Here is a 22,641-nt window from a genome sequence, read left to right on the forward strand (position 1 = left end):
GCTTACTTTCCACAACTCCTACGGGTCCATCTGCTATTGTTTCCAACTCTGCTGTCACAACTACTACGACAGCTGCTACTACGATCTTTGTGTTCTTGTCTTTTGTCTCTTTTTATTATTGGGTCAGGCTCCCTTATCAAAAAGCAACTAGAAAGTTGCCAGAAGTTCTGTGCCTCCTTCTGTGACCTCCGTGTCTCTGTACTAGTTATTCCTAGTGGAGGTGTTTGTTTATTGGAATACATTGATTGACGTGTTACATCAGACTTCAGAGAAGGGGATGTGGACAAAACCTTCTGGATATGCCCTTTTGCCAACATTGGTGTTTTGTTCGTTTGCTTACACAAAGGGGTGTGATACCTTTAGGTTCATCACAGTTCCTACTTCTGTTTTTGATAAATGTTGGGCCTGAGTGGGGCTGGTGGTATGTATTCACTGTGGTGTTCTCGTTTCTCGATAGTGTCATCTGACATCTGTGCGGCCCCCAGGTAGATAAATGGTACCCCCCAGCATCTTTAAGATCATGAAAACATTTCAAGGGTCCCATCATGACAGCCGGGGTATTTCAAGAGATCTGCAGGGGAAACTAAGTGTATATCAAAACCAACAGTATTGTCTGGATATCCGCATATGCAACTCTGTAACTACCCTACTGATCCATATGCCAATAACCTTGTACTATGTTTTTTCTGAAACTAAGACATGAATGTACCTCACCGGTATGTAAGATAAGCGCCCAGATGCCTACCGGTTTGGTGCGCCTTACAAATAGCAAAATAAATAAACAGGACTCTGAGGTGCATATCCTTTAGTTTTCTAGTAAACAATCTGTGGGATCATTAAAGAAAGAAACATGTTTTAAATGTTGTGGTAAAGCATGATTTGAAGGCTTTCTTATAAAAGTGTTGACCTGTTGCATGCAATTGCATTTATCAACGAAGTATGTAAAAATAAAAAGAGGAATGCCGACCAACAAAGTAACTAACATACATTATTATATTTAAATTTTGCAGGGTAATCTACCCAAATATTCTCATAACTCCCTCATGGTTCAAGCAATAAAGACAAATTTAACCGATCCTGATATACACCTACTTTTCTTTGATGTGGAAGCTTTGATTATCCAACTACTGACAGAAGAAGCCTCCAGGCCCAATACTACACTTACTTCCCCAGAGAGCTTGCACAAGGCCTCTGGCGCTGTTGACAAAAGCAGCTCTTTTCTGGCTGGCAAACGAGCGGCAGTTCTCTTCCAGCAGGTCAAAGAAACAATCAAAGAGAACATTAAGGAGCATCTCCTCGATGATGAGGACGAGGATGAAGAGACAATGAGGCAGAAGAGGGAGGAGAGTGACCCAGAGTACCGCTCCAGCAAATCAAAACCATTAACTTTACTGGAGTATAATCTGACCATGGACACTGCAAAGCTCTTCATGTCTTGCCTTCATGCTTGGGGCTTGAATGGCATGCTCGACGAGGTCTGCCTGGAGCGTCTTGGGATGCTCAAGCCACACTGCCCAGTTTCCTTTGGTCTGCTCTCTAGAGGAGGCCATATGTCACTAATGCTGCCTGGATTTAGTCATTCCATCACGAAAACACCTGGTGGTGGAGTAGAAATGGGACGGAAAATGTCCATCACAGAAGGACTGGGAAAGGGGACATATGGGGTGTCACGTGCCGTCACCACTCAGCATCTTCTCTCCCTCATCTCCTTGGCCAATACTTTGATGAGTATGACTAATGCAACATTCATTGGGGAACACATGAAGAAAGCTCCAACCAGGTACAGCATTGCATATTTAAAACATATATATATATTCCAGATGCTTTTTCTTAAACATTAATTTGTATTGTAAGCTACATATTTTTCTCAGCGTTAGGAAATAAACTTTACATGTGTTGCATGCTATTTCTGCATCAACAAAGTATAGCAGACATTTTGGGGTACATTGACGTAGTAGTTTTGATGAGTAACAGAAATATGAGACTTGGTTGCGTATTTAGACTGGTCCAATTACAAGTTTCCTATGTGGAAAATGTCCTATGCCAAAACGTGTGAAAGGTGCACATGAGCGAAAGCCAAAGGACCTACTTGTAAATTAAATCAACAATCGGTGGGGTTACATTCAGGTGACAATTTTAACATAACTGGAAGGACAGTATTTATGGTGAATCACATCAGACCTTGAACACACCCTACAAGACATGCAACCCATTCACAGGAGCTTGGTTCACTAAAGTGAGGTAATCTTGAATACTCAGAAAGCCACATCCCACTCGACTATAGCAGTCCTTGGCAAGAGGTTTACCTGACATGGTATCCCACCCCATACCAACAGAGGTGGGCCGAGGAAGGCATTCATTTGGATCTAGGAATAGATGGTATTTCTGTTACTTGCAGCCTTTTTATGTATTGAAATAATGCCTGTCCTTAAACCAAATTAAAATGTGTGTTCTCTACATCAGTTATGGACGTAGCATCCCCAAATAAATGAACCTGCCAACAGAGTATGTTTTTAAAACCGATGTTTATTGTAATGAAAATATAATCCATCGTGGGTGAAATTACCTGGGGATTCAGATAAAAATGATGCAATGTCCGCTAGTGTACTGTTTTTTTCATGTTCGGTATCAAGAGAAAGGAGACGTTTTGTTCTTTTGTTAAAATATAGATGATTCCCCAATGGGCAAATCTGTGGCATCCAAAGGATCTTTTATTAAGTGGTCCATTCCTTTATTTCTCAGTGGGTAGGATTCTGTGCAAGGAAATAAAATAAGACCAGTAAACCCAGTACAAAGTCCACGTTTCAACCGACAGACAGTAATTAGATGGACCTTTTTTGAACAGAGCCATGCTTCCTTACAGGACTTAAATTATTTAGTGGTCCAGGTCACACCAACAACACCAATGTTGTTCTTTTTTTCCGTTTTGTCGGTAGCAAAAAAGAGATGACAATTCTTAGTTTAGAAAAGACTTAAGCTATTCTAGCGTAGTCGTACATTTGGGAGGCATGCCTGCATCATGGAGGACAAGTATTAAATCCATGTACAACTATAAAACTCAGTCAAAAGTAGTCAAGGGTGTAGCATGATGTTGCGAACAAAGAAACCATAATAGAAGTAATTAGAAAGAAACATTCTACTAGTTAGTTCGCATTCTTTTGGTGATGGTATATCAGTGTGGAGGTCATGTTTCACAATGATGGTGGTGAAGTGCTTCTAGTTATGGGGCAGTTCTTGATCTTCTTCTGCAGCATGCACTGCAAAATAAATGCTCTCCCCTGTATAGCTGAAGCAGTTAACAACATAAACTGTCTTGCCATTGGAAAATCTGCACGCCCTGATGCTATTTGAGCAGGAAGCAGAACTGCTGCTCCTGCTGTAGGATGAGCACCTTAGCTATGGTACTGCAGTCATGATGGATGTGGCGAGTTTACAATGTTATGCCATTTGCTGTTCCTGTGCGCTCAGTGCATCTGTTGGAAGAGCTGGACCGTGGTCCGGTGTAAAAATACGACTAGACTGTGGTGACCTGTTGATCAGCCTGTCACACACCCGAGACCTGTCTCCATGAGTGTCCCTCCACCGAACTTAGACTAGGTGCTGCACTTCTGACTGAGCAGGATGTGTTCTCATCGATCACCTCTGGAAGAGTTGGCATCATACAGGATGGCTTTATTCCTTTTGCTGCTTCCTTTTCACTGTGGGCTTTAATGAATCCCAGCAGTGGTTCATTGCCTCAACCCTCTTGGAAATGGCATGGCTGGTTGATGGTGAATCAATTCTCGTAGATGGTGGACTGTCTGGATGTGTAAGAGGGAATGCATTCAGCACATGTGTCTTTAGGCTATTATAGTGTTGCCCCAGCGAACCGTGTACTGATAATGGGGCTTTGCAAAGTTAATGCCATCTCCTTTGATTGTGTTTGTCTAATGCTGCGTGATGTCTGATGAGCGTTCTTGTTGGATGGTGTGAATGATATCTTGTTCTCTGTGTGTTTCCAACCATGTTGGTGCCAGCCGTCTGGATTATGCAACTGTGCTTTAGACCAATGCAATGGTATTGCTCTAGTTCAGTAGAAAATGATCGTTCAGTACTTTTTCTGCCACACAAGCCAAGTACAGTATTTGCATGCTTGTTGCTGGCCACCTGTGTGCTACACATCTTGAGAGAGTTGCATCGCAGGGCAACACCAAGCTTCATATGTTGTCCCAAAAGGGGGGATTGTCGGAAGTGGCTTGTTTCAGTGCGGTTTGATGACCCAACGTTCCTAACGTACTGAGGTGCTTTCCTCAAACAGAAATTGACAGCGAAGATGGTGACGAGCAGTCTGTGCTGTGTGCTGGAGCTATGTTGCTGATGCGTGCCTGCTGGCTACTTGGCCTCAAATTGCTCTGGAACACTGGAGTGTTGGTGACTGTATGGACCACGCTCAAGGGAGTTCCTCCTGACTAGCCAACTTTCCTGTGTTCGACCCGTGCGGTGAGTGCAGGAAATCACTGCTGAGGAGACACTGGGTTGGGAGGGAGGGTCACTGCAACTGTTGGGAAACATCTAACAGTTGTCTTCGTGGTCTCTGTGGTGCACAGTTCTTCACAGCTTCTGCAGTTGCTCTGCTCCTGCCCTCTCTGCAGTGGCAGCAATCTTGGTGTTGGCTGCCATGTGAACGGCAGGGTCAGCCTCCTTTGGGGAGTCTATACCCACTATACCCTCTGGATGGTGGGTGGCTGAGGCTTGGAAAGTGTTTAAGTGACAGTAGCTGAACGAAGCTGTGGAGTAAGTGGGGGAAGCGTCTCTGCACTCTTGCATCCTGTATCAGTGCAGGGTAGTGACTTTAGCGGCTGGAGGCTTTGCCTTGCGCAGAGTTAGTAGATTTGATGCTGCATATTATTATTTTAGTTCGGGGAAGTGCAATTACGTCAGCTGTGATCTATGTTGCAGAAAGGATTTCCTTTTGGTAAATATATCAGGAATTATTCAAGCAATTGTCAGGGTAATGTATGCATTAAGAAGAAAAGTTGTTACACGGCCACACAATGATGTTGGGGAAGTCGCCTCTGGGATAAAACTCCCCGGGGGCCTTGCGTCTGCTGCTATGGGTTGTCTCGCAGCAAATCTTGATCAGCTATCACAGAGTGTGGTGACTTAAACAAAGTGACTCGTTACTTTTCTTTGACTGCAAGTAAGTCCTAGGCTGCAGAAGCAGTCATTAATAATGGTACAGAGGAACCTGTAGGGAGGTCCTCATTTTCTCTTGAACCTATCGACACGGAAGGCTTGGAGCAGCATGCCAATATAGGCTTAATTTACAATGTGTATGTCCTGGCTCTTGTATCTCAGGCGCTGGCTAAAAGGGTTCGGCCATCTTTAGATTTAAGACCCAATTCAAGTCCATTGCTGGATGATGAGGAAAAAGTTGTTCTGTATAGAACTCCACATCTAACGAGAAAACTGCTGAAAAATCATTGGATCCTTTTGGTAGACATACACAAGTGCTCAGTAGCAGTCCTGTCCCTTTGAGATCTGAGGATGCCTCAACTTTATCTGAGAGACTCTCAAGAGAAGAAAAGGAAATTTGTTAGAACATCCATGGGTCTATTTGAAAATCTAGTAGACCCTGTTGATGAAGTAATTCCTACTTTGTCACACATTCTGTACTCTCTTGATAGAGGCTCTGATAACATAAATTATGAGGTAAGTAAAGTCCAGGCAGCTCTAAAAGAACTGAATTCCAAGACGTGTTTGTGGAGGGTTTTGTCACACCCTTACCCAATAGAATTGGTGGCATCGATGGTTTATCAGTGCATATGAGTAATCCTCATTTGAGAGGGGCCTTGGTTCCTTTTTTATTTCCTCTACTGATGAAGTGCATGAAATGGTGGTGTAAAGACATGAGGTTACTCCCTCGATGATTGTTGTAGAAACCGATCCGCAAGCTATGGACAATGTTGCTCTTGTATCTTCCTCTGAGGGGAGCGCAGTCTAGGGAAGCTTGCTAGTCTCCCAAGAGGTTCCTGTGGCAATTGAGGAGGATAGAATAAACCGCTTTACAGTTAAGAGGCCTGAGGAAAAAGAAAAGGAGGAATTTAAAAGCTCAAATAGAGCAGTCTGTCGGGCCAATGCTATGTGATATAAGAAGTGACCCAATCCCCAAGAAGTCTAAAAACATTAAATCTGTAAACTCTAAGAAAAATTGTGGCTCTCAGAAGTTCGTTCGAAAATTATAACTCAACAAATGTCTCCTCAAGGGGGGAATAAGGAGGTGGATATCAATTGGAAGGATGAGGCGCTTGATAAATTAAGACTCCTGGGAGAGGTGGGTCATCTCATCAGTAGTTATAACCATAGGGTAAGTAATACCCTGGGGGTTTTGCGAGAGGCATTGCAATTTACAATTCTCCCATCATCGGTCCGGACACTCCTAACACATATCTGTTTTTTAAGAGTCCTTAACTTATGCCCTGAGGAAGGCAGCTGTCATGATGCCTACCCCCGGGGACCCAGACCACGTCCAGCAACCCCGGAAGCAGGCATCAAGTTATCCTAAGCAAACCCAACAACCCCTGCTAGGGGCTATTTGGGTCCAGTCCTGGCGCCTATGGCGCCAGGCTCATATGGAGAGTCAGTCCTGGCGCCATAGACGCCAGGCTCGTAGATTAAAACTTACCTGATGCAGACCATGCTGCAAACTTACCTGATGCAGATCATGCTGCAAGAGCTCCAAGCCAAAAGAGGCTTGAAAGGGACTACTTTACTTGGGGACTATTTTTTACTCGGGCGGGGCTGGGGAGGAATACTTACCTGGGACTACTTTGGGGGCTATTTAAACCACGCCCGAAGAGCAGCACACGCTTCGCGTTATTCTGCATCCAGCAGCGTAACGCTCACCGTGCCTGCAAGTCTGCATCCAGCCTTCTGCCACGCCCACCTCGAGTTTGGAGCTCCTAGAAAAAGGGAGAAAGAAGGAGAAAAGGTTAGAACAAGAGCAATACCTTTAATCCTTACCTGAATTCCCTATCCATCGCGCCTTCGAGCTGGAAGAAAGAAGTTATTTTATGCGCGTCGCCTCGCCTGCTGCAGCGCCGCGCTAATCTCACTGGCCTTCGCAGCATCTTCATATTCCACCGCATCCTCCTGTGTGTTCCCGCCGCACTCCGGCACCTAAGGAGAAGACAAGAACAGCAAGGTGAGGCAAGGGTATACACAGAGGAATATTAGTTACCCTCCCATAGACTTACCTGATTCTACCACCGGGGGTACTATTCCTCTTCACGTGTCGGCGCAGCTTCCACTGCATCTTCGCCGAACCCTGGCCCCTAAGGGGAAACAAAAGGACAGCAAGGTGAAACAAAGGGATTAACAAGGGGAACCCTCCTCACCACAATAGACTTACCTGATTTTACCGCCAGAGGTATTATTCCCCAAGACTTCATACTTTCTCTGAGCGCCTGAATAAGGGAGAAAGCAACAGGTTACATATTGACATTATTTTATCAAACTGTGTTGGAAAATACAAATCCTTACCAGAATACTACCGGTTGCCACAAGGAACTCTTCATTAGGAGCAAGCTGCAACCTGCAAGGAATCGGACAAGAGTGAAAGTCAGGCATTTGAACTCTTACGAACTTTATACTTACGGCGTCTTGCCAGGAATCTCGGCGTCAATATTGTTCTGGAACTCACCAATTCCTTAGAGTCAGTGAAGCAACTGGTTATCAACGCGCCCCTGCGCTCAATGCAGGATGGAGAGCTCATCTTTTCAAACCATCAGGTGAGACTATAAGAGGAGACATCAAAGGTGATCTGTGGGAAGAACAGCGGGGGTGGGGGAATTTGCGCTCCACTCCACGGGTGGTGTATTCCCTTTCTCCATTTGCAGAAGAATATTCCTACGGGCCAAGCAAACGAAGCTAGGTGGGCCAGTCCAGTCTGTCATCTCAGCCCTACGCGTCACATTGGTGGAGACCGTAGCTGTTCAGTTCCGATCGACGCCTCTGTGGGAGCCAGGTGAGCGTAACAGCAGCCCATTACCAAGAATGCAGCCGAAACGTGACTTGTTCTGGTAGACCCACAACCTACCCCAGCTAACCTTACCAAGCTAGTCTATCAAGTTTGACGATTAGTCCGATGCTGAGTGACAATAACTAATGTTCTTCTACACTTCCTAGGAGATGCAAATCGTTGATACAAAACCCAATGCAGTTCCACGCCATGTTAACAATGAAATAACTCATAGGGTGTATGACTCTAGGAGAAATAATTTCAGTACCACTTTCCAAATAGGATTTGGGCTAGGGGAAACAATCATAGAATTGCTTCCCAAAGGTGATTTAGTGTTGAACCTTTGAAGATGTCTATTTTTCATTGATTTCATGACCTATGATTGAGTGTTAATAAGGAATAATATTATTGACCTACTTCACAAACATGATTTTTCTTTAACCTCTATTACCCTCTACGGGCCTCAATTTTCATTTAACTCTTTTACTCTTCTTTCTCACCATACTAATAGCTTGAAGGATTTGCTCCTTGGTTGATTTTCATGTTTTTTGAAATATTGGTTCATGTACTAATTAATTCCTTGTTTACTTTCTGCTTAACATTGTTTTACCTTCTCTACATGGTTTAAATCAAACTATGGCATATGAATAATAAAAAATAAGAGTGTTTCTTGGACCAAATGATGGTAAGCGGGACAATTAATGTAAAATTCCCACCCACAGTGAATCAGATCTAAATTAAGATTGTTGAAATATTTAAATTTAACAGTGGTATGTTTTTCTGTTGCGGGTTGTCTCTTCACCCCATAGTTCTGGGATTAAGGAAACCTGCAAATCAAAAACGAGGCAAGATAATTCCTTTTTTGTGTAGGTCAAGTGTGCAGGACCCAGTCGAGAGTCTTTCCAGCGCTTCTATACATGAAGATGACCGTGTTGAGCAAACCTTCACTGGAGGGGTCGGAAGGGACTCATTAGATGCATTTCTTCTTCTTTCAGAGGGACTGACTATGGCTTCTATGTTAGCTAATGCAATAACTATTCATAAAGTCCTCTAGCATCCTTAGGAAAAGCAAGTCCTGTCTACAAAATCTTATATTAAGAAGTCTAATGGGGATTGTTCTAGCCCGGACTATACTCCACTGGACCAGGATGTTGCGTTTGGAATCTTTGTGTTGGAATTGATTTTATCTTCTAATTGCCAGGTTCTCTTGACTAGAGCAAATATTTTGGATCTCCTAGTGAATATTCCTTCATTAAGAAATATATAGTCAAGAGACATAGTTTTGGTTGATTTTTCCAGATCTCAAGCAAACAGATATTGTGTTCCTGCATGTGAAATTGAAATCTTATTAATGAACTTCTCCTGCATGCGGCTGAGGCTTTATTAGTCATGAGACATGACCTCTTCAAGTGGTCCCCTACGGTTAGACAGGTGAAAGTAAGGGATAGTTGGGTTGGTATGGAGGGGAAAAAGAGTTAAACTGGAAAATAATTGAACAGATATGCAGTTTTACTGCATATCAGTGGTTCACTTTGTTCTAAAGAGGAAGATTGGCGATGGATACCTGGATGTTTAGCAAAAGATCAAACAGAAGGAGGCACGAGATTCCAGCTGTAGAATTTTCTTTTAAAGATTGCCTCTTGGAACTCCTGGGGTTACAATCATCTTTTATGGCCAGGTTCCAATTTGGATGTACTGGGGGGGATTTCACTTGATAAATTTGCAAAAGGTATGGTTAAAAGACCCTCTGATTCATGATGAATATAACATATTTTTAAAGCAGTAAAACCAGGCCCAATGGGAAGCCCTTACGGGATGTTAAATGGGGTAATAAATGACCTAGGCTGGCGCATCGCCTACTCCAAAGTCAATAACAGAGACTCTTTCTTCTCCAAGAAGAGGGTCCATATCCAAGCCTGCATCTCGGCATCCTTAAACAACACTGCTCGAATCTTTAAAATCTGCAAGGAGCTGGCCAATCCTGCTGTAGTCTCCACCTGGCCTGTCTTGTTCCCTCCCAGCTGTATGGCCCTGGCGTCTCACCTTACCACTAAAACTCAGGACATCCTGTCCTCACTTTCCTCCTCCTCTCTCCCTCTACCTCTCGCAGGCCCCCGTTGGCCACCTCTCCCTCTCCCCTTCCTTTCTCCTCCTTCTCTCCGACAACACCCGATGATGTTTCCAGACAAGTCCGATCTATGAAAGTGTCATCCAAACAGGTGCTCCCGTGCTCCTCCAGAACTATTACGGACATATTTCCCCTCGCACCAGCCTTGGCGGATTTCTGTAATCATTTGTCCTCCATTGGATCTTCCCCTCTCTCCTCAAGCACTTACTTGTGCGCCCCCTCTTAAAAAAAGCCTTCTGCCAATCCTACCTTTCCTGAAAACTATCCGCTGCTTTCTCACTCCTTTCCTAGGCAAACTCCTGGTAAATCTGTCAATCTCCCAGCTTACTCTTCACACTGAATCTGTTGTTAGTCTCCATGACCCTCAGTCTGACTTCAGAGCAGCAAGATGCATGGAAACTGCTCTCCTATACACCTGTAAAGATCTACTGTCAAATCTTGATTCCAGCGCTCTCCCTCTGTCCTTATCCTCCTTGACCTTTCCTCTGCTTTTGATCCGGTCAATCACGCCACCCTGATCAATCAACTCCATGAGAACCTGAGCGTTGTGGATTAGATTCTGGCGTGGCTGACCTCCTTTCCCTGGACCGACCCAATCCAGATCCAACTTGGGTCCTTTCTCTCCGCCACCGCTTCTCACCCTGGCTCTTCAATGTCTATCTGGTCCCTTTGGCCCATCTGATTTCCACCTGCTCTTCTAACTTTCAGTGCTATGCTGATGACACTCGGCTCTTTCAGGCTTCCCTCAGCCTCCTCTCCTTCCTCGCTCATTCCCGATTATCTGTCCGCGGTTTAGGATTGGTGCACCTCCAACGATCTCTGCCTTAATGCCAGTAAGAATGAGATCATTCTCATTGGGACCCCTGCTCCTGCTTTCCTCCTCTCACTCTGGCCGCCCTCCTTGGGCCCTCTTCCCTCGCCATCTTGTGAGGCAAAAAACATTGGTTTCATCTTCGACTCCACTCTCCTCTTCTCTCCTCACATTATTGACCTTTCCAAGAAGGCCGACTTCCAGATGCACCTCCTCAGAAGTATTCTACCTTTTCTCACCTTCCTCCAGAAGCTCACTGTCACCAGAACACTAGTTCTCTCCAGGGTGGACTACTGCAACAGACTTTCTCAATCTTCCTAACTCAACTCTATACACCCTGCACCTAATCCAGAATAGTACTGCTAGAGTTATCCTTGCCCTCAAGCCCAGGGACTGCATTTCTCCTGCCCTGAAATCTCTCCACCGGCTCCGGTGGCGACAAGGATCAAGTTCAAGACCCTCTGCATGGTCCACAAGGCTTTCTGGGGCCAAGGCCCTCACTATATCCAACTCTCTCTGCCTAAATACCTTCCTTCGAATGGATTGTGTCCTCCCCCTGTATTTCTCATCTATGATATCTCCTATATCCAGCTTCAGAACAATTTTTACGGCAGAGGGCATTGTGCGTTGTTGCGGTCGACTCAATGTCCCTCGAGGGCCTCCATCTCAAGGATGATGTCATCGAAGGTATATATGGAACACACAGCATCCGTTGGCCTCAGGTATGGTTTGTGAACTATGGCACGCTTCATATTATTGCTTTTAATTGTGAAGATGGTTTTGTCTTCGGCTCCGACATCCCCGAAGACCGGGCTTAAGAAATGCCAAGACTGCAGCGATGAAATATCGCTGACTGACCCACATTGGGTGTGTTTGTGGTGCCTTTGTGTGGAGCACAAGACCTCAGCCCATCAGTCGTGTCAATTGATGACGGGAAAAGCTCTGAAGGAGTGTAAAGGGAAATTGACTGTAGGTAAACTCCCCAAAAAATCCCTTAGTCTGTCCTGTCGAAAAAATATTCCTCTGACGAAGCGAGGGACGACTCTCCTCGACGGAAGAAAACTAAAAGGTCTATGTAGCAGAGTGGCTCTCGCCACTCTTCGTCGAGAAAGTCAAAGAAAAGGCATCATAGATTTTCGTCTTCCTCATCCGACTCGTCTCCAGAGAGAAGTATATCTTGCCCTACTATGGCCTCTACTCCAGCTGAATGGGAATCGTTCAGGCAAGAAATGCAAAAATAATTCAAGAGCCATCACCCCGGTTGGAAGCAGACTGTCTCAGCATCTGAAAGAATGGCAGGGGATTACTTTAGATGCTTGGGCATTAGAAATCATAGCCCAGGGTTACTGCCTCCCTTTCATTCAGAGACCTCAGAATCATCCACCAGGAAACCATTAGTTAAAGGTTCCAGATCCATTCCTTGCGCAGGAAATGTTGAGCCTGCTAGAGAAAGGTGCTATAGAGCCAGTACATGTAACGGAGAGGAATAAAGGATGGTATTCTCCATTTTTCCTAATCCCTAAGAAGGATGAAGGACGAAGGACTGAGACGCATCTTGAGATACTTGAACAAGTTTCTCAGCAAGGACAAGTTCAAGATGGTCACACTTTCTCAGATCCTTCAGGCCCTACAGATCCAGGATTAGATGGTGTCATTGGACCTTGAGGATGCTTATTTTCATGTGCCAATCCATCTCAAGCACAGAAAGTACAGAGGTTCCCCATTGGCGGTTCTCATTATCCGTTTCAAGTTCTGCCATTCGGGATGAGCTCTGCCCTGAGGGTATTCACCAAACTGATGGCGGTGGTGGCAGCGAGTCTCAGGAGAGGGGGGGATTCACGTCTACCCCTACCTGGACGATTGGCGTTTTCCCAAACAAGTCCTGGGTAATCTCAGCGTATCCTGCCATTCGCTCCATAAACTGGGCTTCTCCCTTAATTACAAGAAGTCCCATATGACACCATCTCATAAGCTCCAGTTCATTGGGGCTGTACTGGATACATCGTTGGGGGGTAAGGGGGGGGGAACCTTGCAGATGGTCACCGAATTACAGCGTTCCCAGCATCTCACGGTCTTTGACTTGTTGAGGTTGTTCGGCCTCATGGCATCCTGCGTCTGGTGCTAGAGGCTCGCCTGAGAATAAAATCCCTTCAATGGGCTCTCAGGACACCACGGTCTAAATTCTCAGGCAACATGTCAGACCAACTTCAGGTTCCAAACAGGGTCACACAGGATCTCTTGTGGTGGGCCTGCCAGAACAACATTCTGAAGGGAGAACCTTTTTGGCAACCATGGCCAGAGATAACGGTAGTGGAACTCGCTGGGTGGGGAGTCCACGCCAACAATCTGACAATCAGCGGTCATTGGTCCCCATCGGAGTCCAAACTACATATCAACCTTTGGGAGCTCAGAGCAATCAGACTTGCGCTGAAGGCTTTTCTGTCCTCTTACTCCTGCGTCCCTTCCTGTTTCCTCCATACTGTATGGGCGTCCCTCGCTGGAGACGGGAGACAGAACCTTTTTCACCAGATAAATCATCTTCCCCTTTAAATTTAGATGCGGGCGGGGCACGACCCTGGGAGCATGAGCTCTCCTGACTCCACCCATGGGCGCCACTCCTCAGTCCACTGTTCCACATCGATGAGAACGGACCTCTTTCACCAGCACTCCTTCTTTAGGCTTCTGGTATACTAATTCCACGCTCTGCCCTGGAGAAGTATTCTTGTCTTTTTTTTCTTTTCAATTATTACGTACTGCTTTGTCCTCTGGCGCCACGCTCCTCCCCGGTGCATGTCGACGACGGCATTCTTCAGCAGATGTCCAGTCTGCGAGGGTCCCTTCCCAACATCCGACCTCCACACCCTCTACCTCTGCTGCCTTGGCCCAGACTTTATTGATCCTCACCAAATCCACTCCTAAAACCTACAGCCAAACGCACCAGCGCTCGGACAATGGTCGGTCCTTCAGAGGCTTCAGAGGATTTCAGGAGCGCCGGTCCAGGCAACCTGACGGATCCCCTAGCCAGTACAGGCGCAAATAGCACAAGGCAGCTAATACAGGGTTTTTCCAGTCCCCCTCCTCAGCCCTAGCCTCAGAGGGTAATAAAGTATAACGGGCCCATCCGGATCCATGAGTCTCCGGTGGGGGGCATGCTTGTCCTTCACATACACCACTGGAGGACAAGGTTCATGGACCCATGGATCCTCTAAGGATCCATGGTCTTCCTGCTCTCCCTTTCTCCTTCTCCTCCTTCCTCCCCTCTGCGGATTGGTACATCAACTCTGTAGGCAGAAATATGCTCGCTGGTAGCGAGCCAGGCTGTGGAGGAAGTCCCAGCCTCTCAGCGGGGCATGTGCTTGTATTCATGAGTTTTCGCCATACACAAATAAAACAGGCTAGCCTGAGAGTTGTGTTAGACCTTTCCACCTTGAACATTTCCCTTCCCCTCTAAAAGTTCAAGATGGTTACCCCAGCTTTCATAGCAAAGACATTGTGTACAGGAGACTGGATGTGCCCCCTAGATCTGAAGGATGCCTACCTACACGTCCCGATTTGGGACCCCCATCAGTCCTTCCTGAGGTTCAGGATCATGGGTTTTCATTTTCAAAACAGGGTCCTACCCTTTAGACTCAATTCAGCCCCCAGGGTATTTACAAGGCTAACAAACGCAGTGGCAGCCCAACTCGGGGTGCAGGGCCATCATATTTACCCATATCTAGACGACTGGTTAGTCAGAGCGAGATCGCTGGGGGTGTTCATACATACAGCTTCCACCCCCACGGATACACTGTATGACCTGGGATTTTCTATCAATCTCAAAAAGTCACAGTTGGCGCCCACACAGAGCCTGACTTTCCTGGGTCTTATCTGGGACATGAGCTCCGAGAGGATCTTCCCCTCCATGGACAAGATCACAGCCATCAAGAGGACCACGGGGCATTTTCTCAGCAGATCAATGACCTTGCCGTGGTGGTACCAACACCTGTTGGGAGTTATGGTCATGCCACATAGGAGGCTCGAAATGAGGCGGCTGCAGTTATATTTCTCAGCCTCATGGAGCCAAGAGAAGGGTTCACAGGTGGAGTAGGTCAGCATACCACAACAGCTCCACCAGGAACTGATCTGGTGGGGTACGGACAACAACCTGTGGATAGGCTGGCCCTTCCGGCAACCAACACCTCAGGTCACCATTACCACAGACTCGTCCCTAGATGGATGGGGAGCTACCCTGGACAGTCAGTGTCTTTGGAGTATGGTTCCGGCAGGAGCAGCTGGCACACATTAACTGGCTCGAGATGATGGCCATCTGGCTTGCTCTCAAAGCCATTCTACCTATTATCGGTTCCATGTGTTAATATCCCCGCAGATATATCGCCATACAAAACTTTTGCCATATTTTTGCAGCAATATTAAGCCATGGTACCTACGGGGAACACCCCTGCAACCCCCATAATATTTTTAATGGAGCGGGGGACAGCCCTGCAACCACCAGTCCCAATAACCACATAAATTATCCTCACTAATAATATTGCCTATGGCCTTACCCCACAACCATATATATGGCGATATTATTGGTGGGGATAATATTACCCGATACCTTATTATCACCGGCAGGGGATCTTCAACAGGTCGGGTCATCCGCAGGTGGACCTCTTCGCCACCTCTGCCAACAGGAGGTGCCTCCAATTCGCATCCTGGCAGGGGTTTGCTGGGCGACGCAATGCTGATCCAGTGGAACAACATGACTGCTTACGCTTTTCCCCCACTCCCCTGGTGCACAAGGTCATTTGCAGGAACCGGGAGTCGAGGTACCTTCGGATCATCTTGATAGCCCCATGGTGGCCAGCACGACCCTGGTTCTCGGAGCTGCTCAGCCTGTCGGACCAGGTCCCAGCACACCTCGCACTGGACCCAGCACACCTACTCTCACAGCATAGGGGCACAGTCATCCACCCCTCCCTGCAGAAGATAGCCCTTGCAGCATGGTTCCTGAACAGGTCTCTCTGAAGCATCTGTACCTGTCACAGGCTTACCTGCCCATTATAAAGGGGGCTAGGAGTGACGCCACCAGGAGCCAGTACAAAAGCGAGTGGACCAGGTTCTGTCACTGGGCAGAGTCAAAGGAAATTGATCCTTTGACTTGCACGTTGGAAGACGTGCTCTCCTTCTCAGCACACCCTGCACACTGAGGCGTGCAAGTAGATACATGCTGCACTTATCTAGCGGCAATTAGATTTTACAAGAACTCTCAGGAGGAAGTATTCTCATCCTCTAATCTGGTGATTAAGAGTCACTTAGCGGGCCTAACTAGACTATATCCACCAAGAAACCACACCCGGTGTGGGAACTCAATGTGGTCCTGGGCTCCATGGCCCATAAACCATTCGAGCGATGACATCAGGCTAGTAACCATTAAGACTACCCTCGTAGTGGGCCATACTTCGGCACGCCGAATCTGTGAGATCCAGGCACTAGTGGCTTCAGAGCCATATACTACATTTCATAAGGACAACATGGTGCTCAGAACACACCCTGCATTCTTACATAAGGTCATCTCCTCTTGTCACTTAAATGAGGAGATAGTGTTACCAACTTTCTTCACGGACCCTAAGGATAATGCTTAGAGGGTACTGCATTGTCGAGATGTCAGACGCACTCTAAAATTCTACCTGGCCAGAACCAAGAGCTTCTGCAAATCAGACGCCCTCTTCGTCACCTTTGGGGGGTCAACAACAGACTGTCAGGCCTCCAAGGCTTCCATAGCAAGGTGGATGGTTATGGCTATCAAGGAGGCGTATGAGGGGCAGCACAAGCCATTACCAGCAACCATGCATGCCCACGCCATCAGAGTTAAGGCCACGGCGGTAGCTTTCCAAAGACACTGTTCCGTGGCATGTTATCAGCAAGACAGCCATGTGGGCTACTCCCTCGGCCATCTGCAAGCACTACTGCTTGGATGCCAGCGCCAGGACGGATGCAGCATTTGGTCAGGTAGTGTTAGGGAACTTCTTTTCTTAAGAGGGCACTCTCCACCCTGGGGCTGCATTCGGTTGTAATCGCCCATACAGTATGGAGGAAAGGAGACGGGATGTAGGAGTAATTTTAAGTTACTCACTGTAGTGACTAACATACTCCTAGTCCATAGTTCCCTTTCCTCCATACGTCCCACCGCCCCCCCACCCCTAACAGATCTGGTGTCATTAGGCAATGTTAATATTGTCGATGTGTTAAAGGGGACTGAGGAGTAGCGCCGGTGGGCTGAGTGAGGGGAGCTCATGCTCCCAGGAGCGCGCACCAACATGCATCTAAATTTAAAGGGGGAAGAGGATTTTTCAGGTGAAAAAGGTTCTGTTTCCCATCTCCAGCCAGCGACGCCCATACAGTATGGAGGAAAGGGGACTATGGACTAGGAGTATGTTAGTCACTACGGTGAGTAACTTATAATGTACGGGGAACGAATGTCCTGATAATGACAGAAAACACAGTGGCCATGTACTACCTCAACAAGAGAGGAGGCGCAGGATCCCTACCACTGTGCAGAGAGGCAATACAGCTCTGGTTCTGGGCAATACAAGAAGGAATCGCCTTACAGATAGTTCACCTAGTCAAAGTGGAAACTATGGCAGTGGACGCTTTGAGCAGGCAGAGCAGAGTCTCCCACAAAGTCCTTAAAGAGATCTTCAGCCTTTGGGGAACCCCTCAAGTGGATCTGTTCACGACCATTGTCAACCGGAAGTGCAAACTGTTCAGCTCCAGGGAATTTCCCACAAGAAGTGTCGAGGGGGCCCGTTCGGGTGGGAGTTTAGTCTCCGCCATTCCTCACGTGATCCAGAGGTTGAGAAAGTTCAGGAAATCCATGATCCTAATTGCTTCAGATTGGGCCAGAAGGATGTGTTACCCGGACTTTCTTGACATGTCCATCTGTCCTCCAAACCGTCTTCCACAAAGATAGGACTTTCTCTTGCGAGAGGAAGGTCGGGTTCTCCATCAAAAGGTCAACACGCTCAACCTTCACGCATGGTTTCCGTGAGGTTGAGATAGAATGATTGGGACCTCCTGGAGGACGTAATGGAGATCTTGCTTTCGGCCAGAAGGCCAGAAACAAAGTCTTTATACCGTTGCTGTTGGAAAAAATTCTGTAGCTGGTGCAGGGATAAGAATGTGGATGGTTTTCTATGCAAGACACGGGAGGTGTTATCTTTTTTGCTGCATTTGGCTTACCCGGGTACTCCAGGATGGAACCATTAAAGGTAATTTGGCTGCGCTTTCCATCTTCAAACGCTCGTCTGAGGAAATGCCATATTTTAAAATACCTTTGGTAGTACCATTTATTAAGGGACTTACTAACGTGTTCCCTCCATCGCCTTTTCAAGTTCCTATTTAGGACCTTATTCTTGTTTTGAAATTTCTCATGTGTGCACCATTTGAACCACTCCATTCATGTCCTTTAAGACTTCTAACATTCAAAACCATCTTGTTAGTAACGTTAACATCAGCCCGTAGTGTGAGTGAGTTGCAGGCACTATCTTCTAAACCACCTTTTACTTTTTTTTTTTTTTTTAGAAGGACAAGGTCCTCCTTAAGGTCAAACCTTCATTTTTACCTAAGATTAAATCAGATTTTCACATTGGACAAAAGTGGATATTAACTACCTTTTACCCACCACCTCATCCTGTCAAGGAAGAGGAAAGGTTACACAGACTGGACCCAATAAGGACCCTCTGTTTCTACATTTCAAGGATGTCAAAGTTTTGTCTAGATGGCCAACTGTTTATAGGAATACTGGCCATAGATTAGGACAGGCTGTATCTAAACAAACCTTGTTCAGATGGATTATATTAGCTATTACTGAATGCTATAGACTGTCCGGGAAAGATCCTCCAGAAGGCTTGAGAGCCTATTCCATTAAGGGCATGGCTACTACTACTGCTCTGCAAAGAAGGGTTCCAATAAAAAATATTTCTGAGGAAGCCACTTGGTCTACCATTCAAACTTTTACAAAGCATTACTGCCTTCATGCCACCTTAAATCAGGATGGAAGCTTTGGGCAGGCAGTCCTTCATTCGGTTTATAACAACCCTTGATTACAAAATTCTTACTCCCTACGCCAATTTTAATACTGTTTTGGGAATCTATTATAGATGAGGAATACGTGGGAGGACACAATCCATTCAAAGAACAAGTTACTTACCCCTGTTAACATTCTTTTGACTGGATTTTTCCTCCCAACTATTCCTCATCGCCTCTCCCAGCCTACCCCCATTAGAATTTTCCATGTTATTGCAGTTTACGCTCCTTCAGAGTCTAGTGTAGTCTAAACCACATTAATGCTGGTAGTTCTACTGTAAGAAAAACACGAAAAAACAGAACTAAGCCAATGGGCGTTGCACATTCCATATATACCTTTGATATATGATAGTTTATTTATATAGCACCTATAAACAATGTGTTTCAAAGCAATTCAAGGCAAGGGAGGGAACAAGGGAAAATACAATGACATTCTTACAAGCCATGAACAGTAAGGATGTGAAATTAACTATTGTACTCGACCTGACGACATTTCAGATAGTCCAAGAGCTGAGACACAGATAAGGAAGGGATGAGGAGAGTGGGAAGGAAATGGAACCAGACAGGCGACTACTGTACTAGGCCTGACAACATTTCTGGTAGAGCCGGAAAAACAAAAGGTGAGGGAGAGGAGTGCAGAAAGGGAGGCGAGGAACAAAACAAGCAACTATCGTACTAGGCCTGACGACATTTCAGATAGTGCTGGATGGGGGGAGGAGGGACAGTAAGGATGTGAAGGATGATGTCATCCTCGAGGCGGATGCCCTCGAGAGAGACATGGAGTCGACTGCATCGACGCACAGCATCCTCAGCTGAAAAGAAAATTCTGAAGCAGCTGAAGCTGGATATAGGAGATATCCTAGATGAGGAATACGTGGGAGGAACATCCAGTTGACAGAACGTTAGCAGGGGTATGTAACTTGTTTGTCTAGATCCCTTCGCTCAGCTACCTCTAACTCTCAGAGGATCAGATGCTTCTCCAAGCAGAGTTGTGAGGGCAGATCTCTCCTTTGCTGGTGCCTCCCTTTGGAATGGCCTCCCTGCCCCTCTCAAACTTGAGCCGACCAACTGAAGTTCCAGAAGCAGCTCAAGATCCTCCTTTTCTCCACTGTCTTCTCTCTCTCACTTCCTTGCTAACCTACCCGTCTGCAGCGCCGACTGGTGCCGGGTACCCTCGGAGTCTCACTAGGTACCAGGCTCCTCCATGACCAGTCTTCCTTGCACTGCGACCTGGCCTTCCGTACACTTAGGGGCTGTAACTGTAACCCTTACAGCCCCCCTGCCTCATCACACTTACCCAGAGCTGCACTGCCCTGGTTGCACATACTCAAGCCATGCTGTCCTGATCGCTCTTCCCCCTACCTTTCTCCTTCAAGTCCACCCTCCCTTCCCCCTGCACTTCTCATTGCCACACTTGCACGATCGCAATGTCACAAGGCCTAGCAGGATTGTTTGTCTCGTCTCCCCCACTGTCTTCCCTCCCTTGTCTTGTGGCGCCTAGAAACACTTGTGTACAGGCTCGTTATAAAAGCCATATCATATCATATATCAATACTGAAATTATGATTGACCATCCGGGTAACTTAGCCATCCCATTGTCTTGCGACCGTGACCACCCAGAGGATAGAATGGATTTGTTGTTGGTCAATATTTATCAGAATCATCTATTAATGCAGGGAAAGGATTTCATATCCCATCTTGAAGATTTGTTACAAGAATGGTTGAGTTTGTGGATGAGCTTCAATTTAATTTTGTTGGGTGATTTTAAATTAGTATTGTGGGGAAGACTATGGAGATCTCAGCCTAAGGATGAGGTTAAAAGCAGGTATTAGAGAGTGTATCAATCACAATTGGATACAATTTTCGAAGGAATGGGATTTTCCCTGTAACAATGCGGGACCATTGCAGAGGGGAAAGTATTGGAAAAAATGTGGAAATCAATAGAGCATCATCTACCCTTGATTATATTTTTACTTCATGTTCTTTATTGATTATATTTTTACTTTGCGTTCTTTATTGAATGCATATAGAGCTTTTAGTATTCTTGAAACCATGAATAGTGACAGTTACATTGTGGGTAGTGCTTTCGATTTGAAATCCTTTGGTATGCCAACTAGTTTGGCTGTGAATCTTTGAGTAAATAACGCGGGAAATAGACTACGTGGTGTCCTGGGATTATAACCAGGTTTAATCCGGATTTACCAGCCTCTCTTGAGCTTCTTGAGGGGGAAAAAATGAAATATTGTCTCTAAGCCCTAAACCTTTCCCATTTTATTAAGGGGAAAATAGTCTTGATGGAAGAATGGTGGAAAACACTGTTTACTGGGAAGAATAAGGAAAATCAAACGTTTTTGGTTCATTCAAGATATAAAGGGGAATTGCGAAGGAATCTTCGACTATTGAGATCCAGATTACGTTTTGAAAAATATATTGATGAGGCAAAAAATTTAGACCATATTTCAAAAACTGGGCGAAACGCCAAAGGGTACATTTGTATCAGCAGTAGGGTCAATTGGTGTTAAACATTCTTAGGGAAAGGGACTCCAGATTTATTTGGAGATTAATGAATGCAGATACTGGGAGGCAAGAATATGCACAGACAAACCTCATCTCAGAGGACGTATGGTTAAAATATTTGTACTCTACCTACACCTGTGATGATAACTTCAAGAAATGGGGGTGTTCTATGCATAATTGAATTGGTCTTTGGTCTTTGGTCTTTGACAAAGACCATATTGAACTGCTGATCAAGGCCACTAAATCATCTAGAGTAGGGTTGTCCAACTCCAGCTCTCAAGGGCCGGAAACATGTTGGATTTCAGGATACCACTCATTAATATTCATAAGATACATTTGCATCCAATGATTCTAAATATAGCCACATTTCCTTTCATGAATATTCATGAGGATAGCCTGAAAGCCTGTCACGATTCCTGCCCTTGAGGCCTGGAGTTAGACCACCCTGATCTAGAGCTATGGATATTGATGGGACCTCCAGTTTAGTTAGGCAGGCAGACCCAGGTCTATGGTCAGATATCCTGTATGTTTTGTTTAATGACATCCTAGCCAGGAAAAGTAACCCAGACTCATAGAAGACTGCGTTTATCATCTCGATTTTCAGGAAGGGCGATAGGCTATCTCCTAGTAATTACCGGCCTATCGCTCGTCTGGATGTTAGCAGTAATATTTTTGCTTTGATAGCATTGGAAGCTTTATCTTCTTGGTCAAGGGATGTGGAAAGGTTGATGTCAATCATTGTGGGTTTAGGAAGGATCTGGGGACCCAAGTTAATAGTTACATTGTAAAAATGTTGAAAAACTATATATGGCCTTTGTAGATTTAAATCTGCTTTTGATATTGTGATTAGAGGCAAATTATGGAGGAAATTAAGGGATTGGGAAATTCTTATATCTCTACTAGAGATGCTGATGGTCCATGATGACAAGCGTGTTCAGGGCCGTTTAGATGCAGAGAGGAGATTGTAAGGTCCTGTCACTATGCAGTGTGGTGTTCACCAAGGCTGTTCAATCTCTACCTGAAACTTGGGCTGTTGGATGAGGATTTTCATGCTTTACCTCAAATTAGGGTCTTTAATTATTTGTCATACGGAGATTGATTAGTGGTCGGAAAAAAGCT

General features: G+C 45.7%; 1 protein-coding gene across 4 annotated transcripts in view; it reads left to right on the plus strand.

The window, feature by feature from the left end:
- The window catches only part of WDR7 (WD repeat domain 7), a 2,460,073-nt gene that overhangs the window by 806,951 nt on the left and 1,630,481 nt on the right, over window positions 1-22,641 (plus strand). For all 4 annotated transcript variants that reach the window (XM_069627029.1, XM_069627030.1, XM_069627031.1 and 1 more), the window contains one exon: window positions 1,011-1,780. In XM_069627029.1, coding sequence (XP_069483130.1) covers window positions 1,011-1,780 — 770 coding nt within the window. The remainder of the gene's footprint in view (window positions 1-1,010; window positions 1,781-22,641) is intronic.

This window comes from Ambystoma mexicanum, chromosome 6p (genome assembly GCF_040938575.1).
Source record: "Ambystoma mexicanum isolate Mex_15411 chromosome 6p, UKY_AmexF1_1, whole genome shotgun sequence".
Classification (NCBI taxonomy): Eukaryota; Metazoa; Chordata; class Amphibia; order Caudata; family Ambystomatidae; genus Ambystoma; species Ambystoma mexicanum.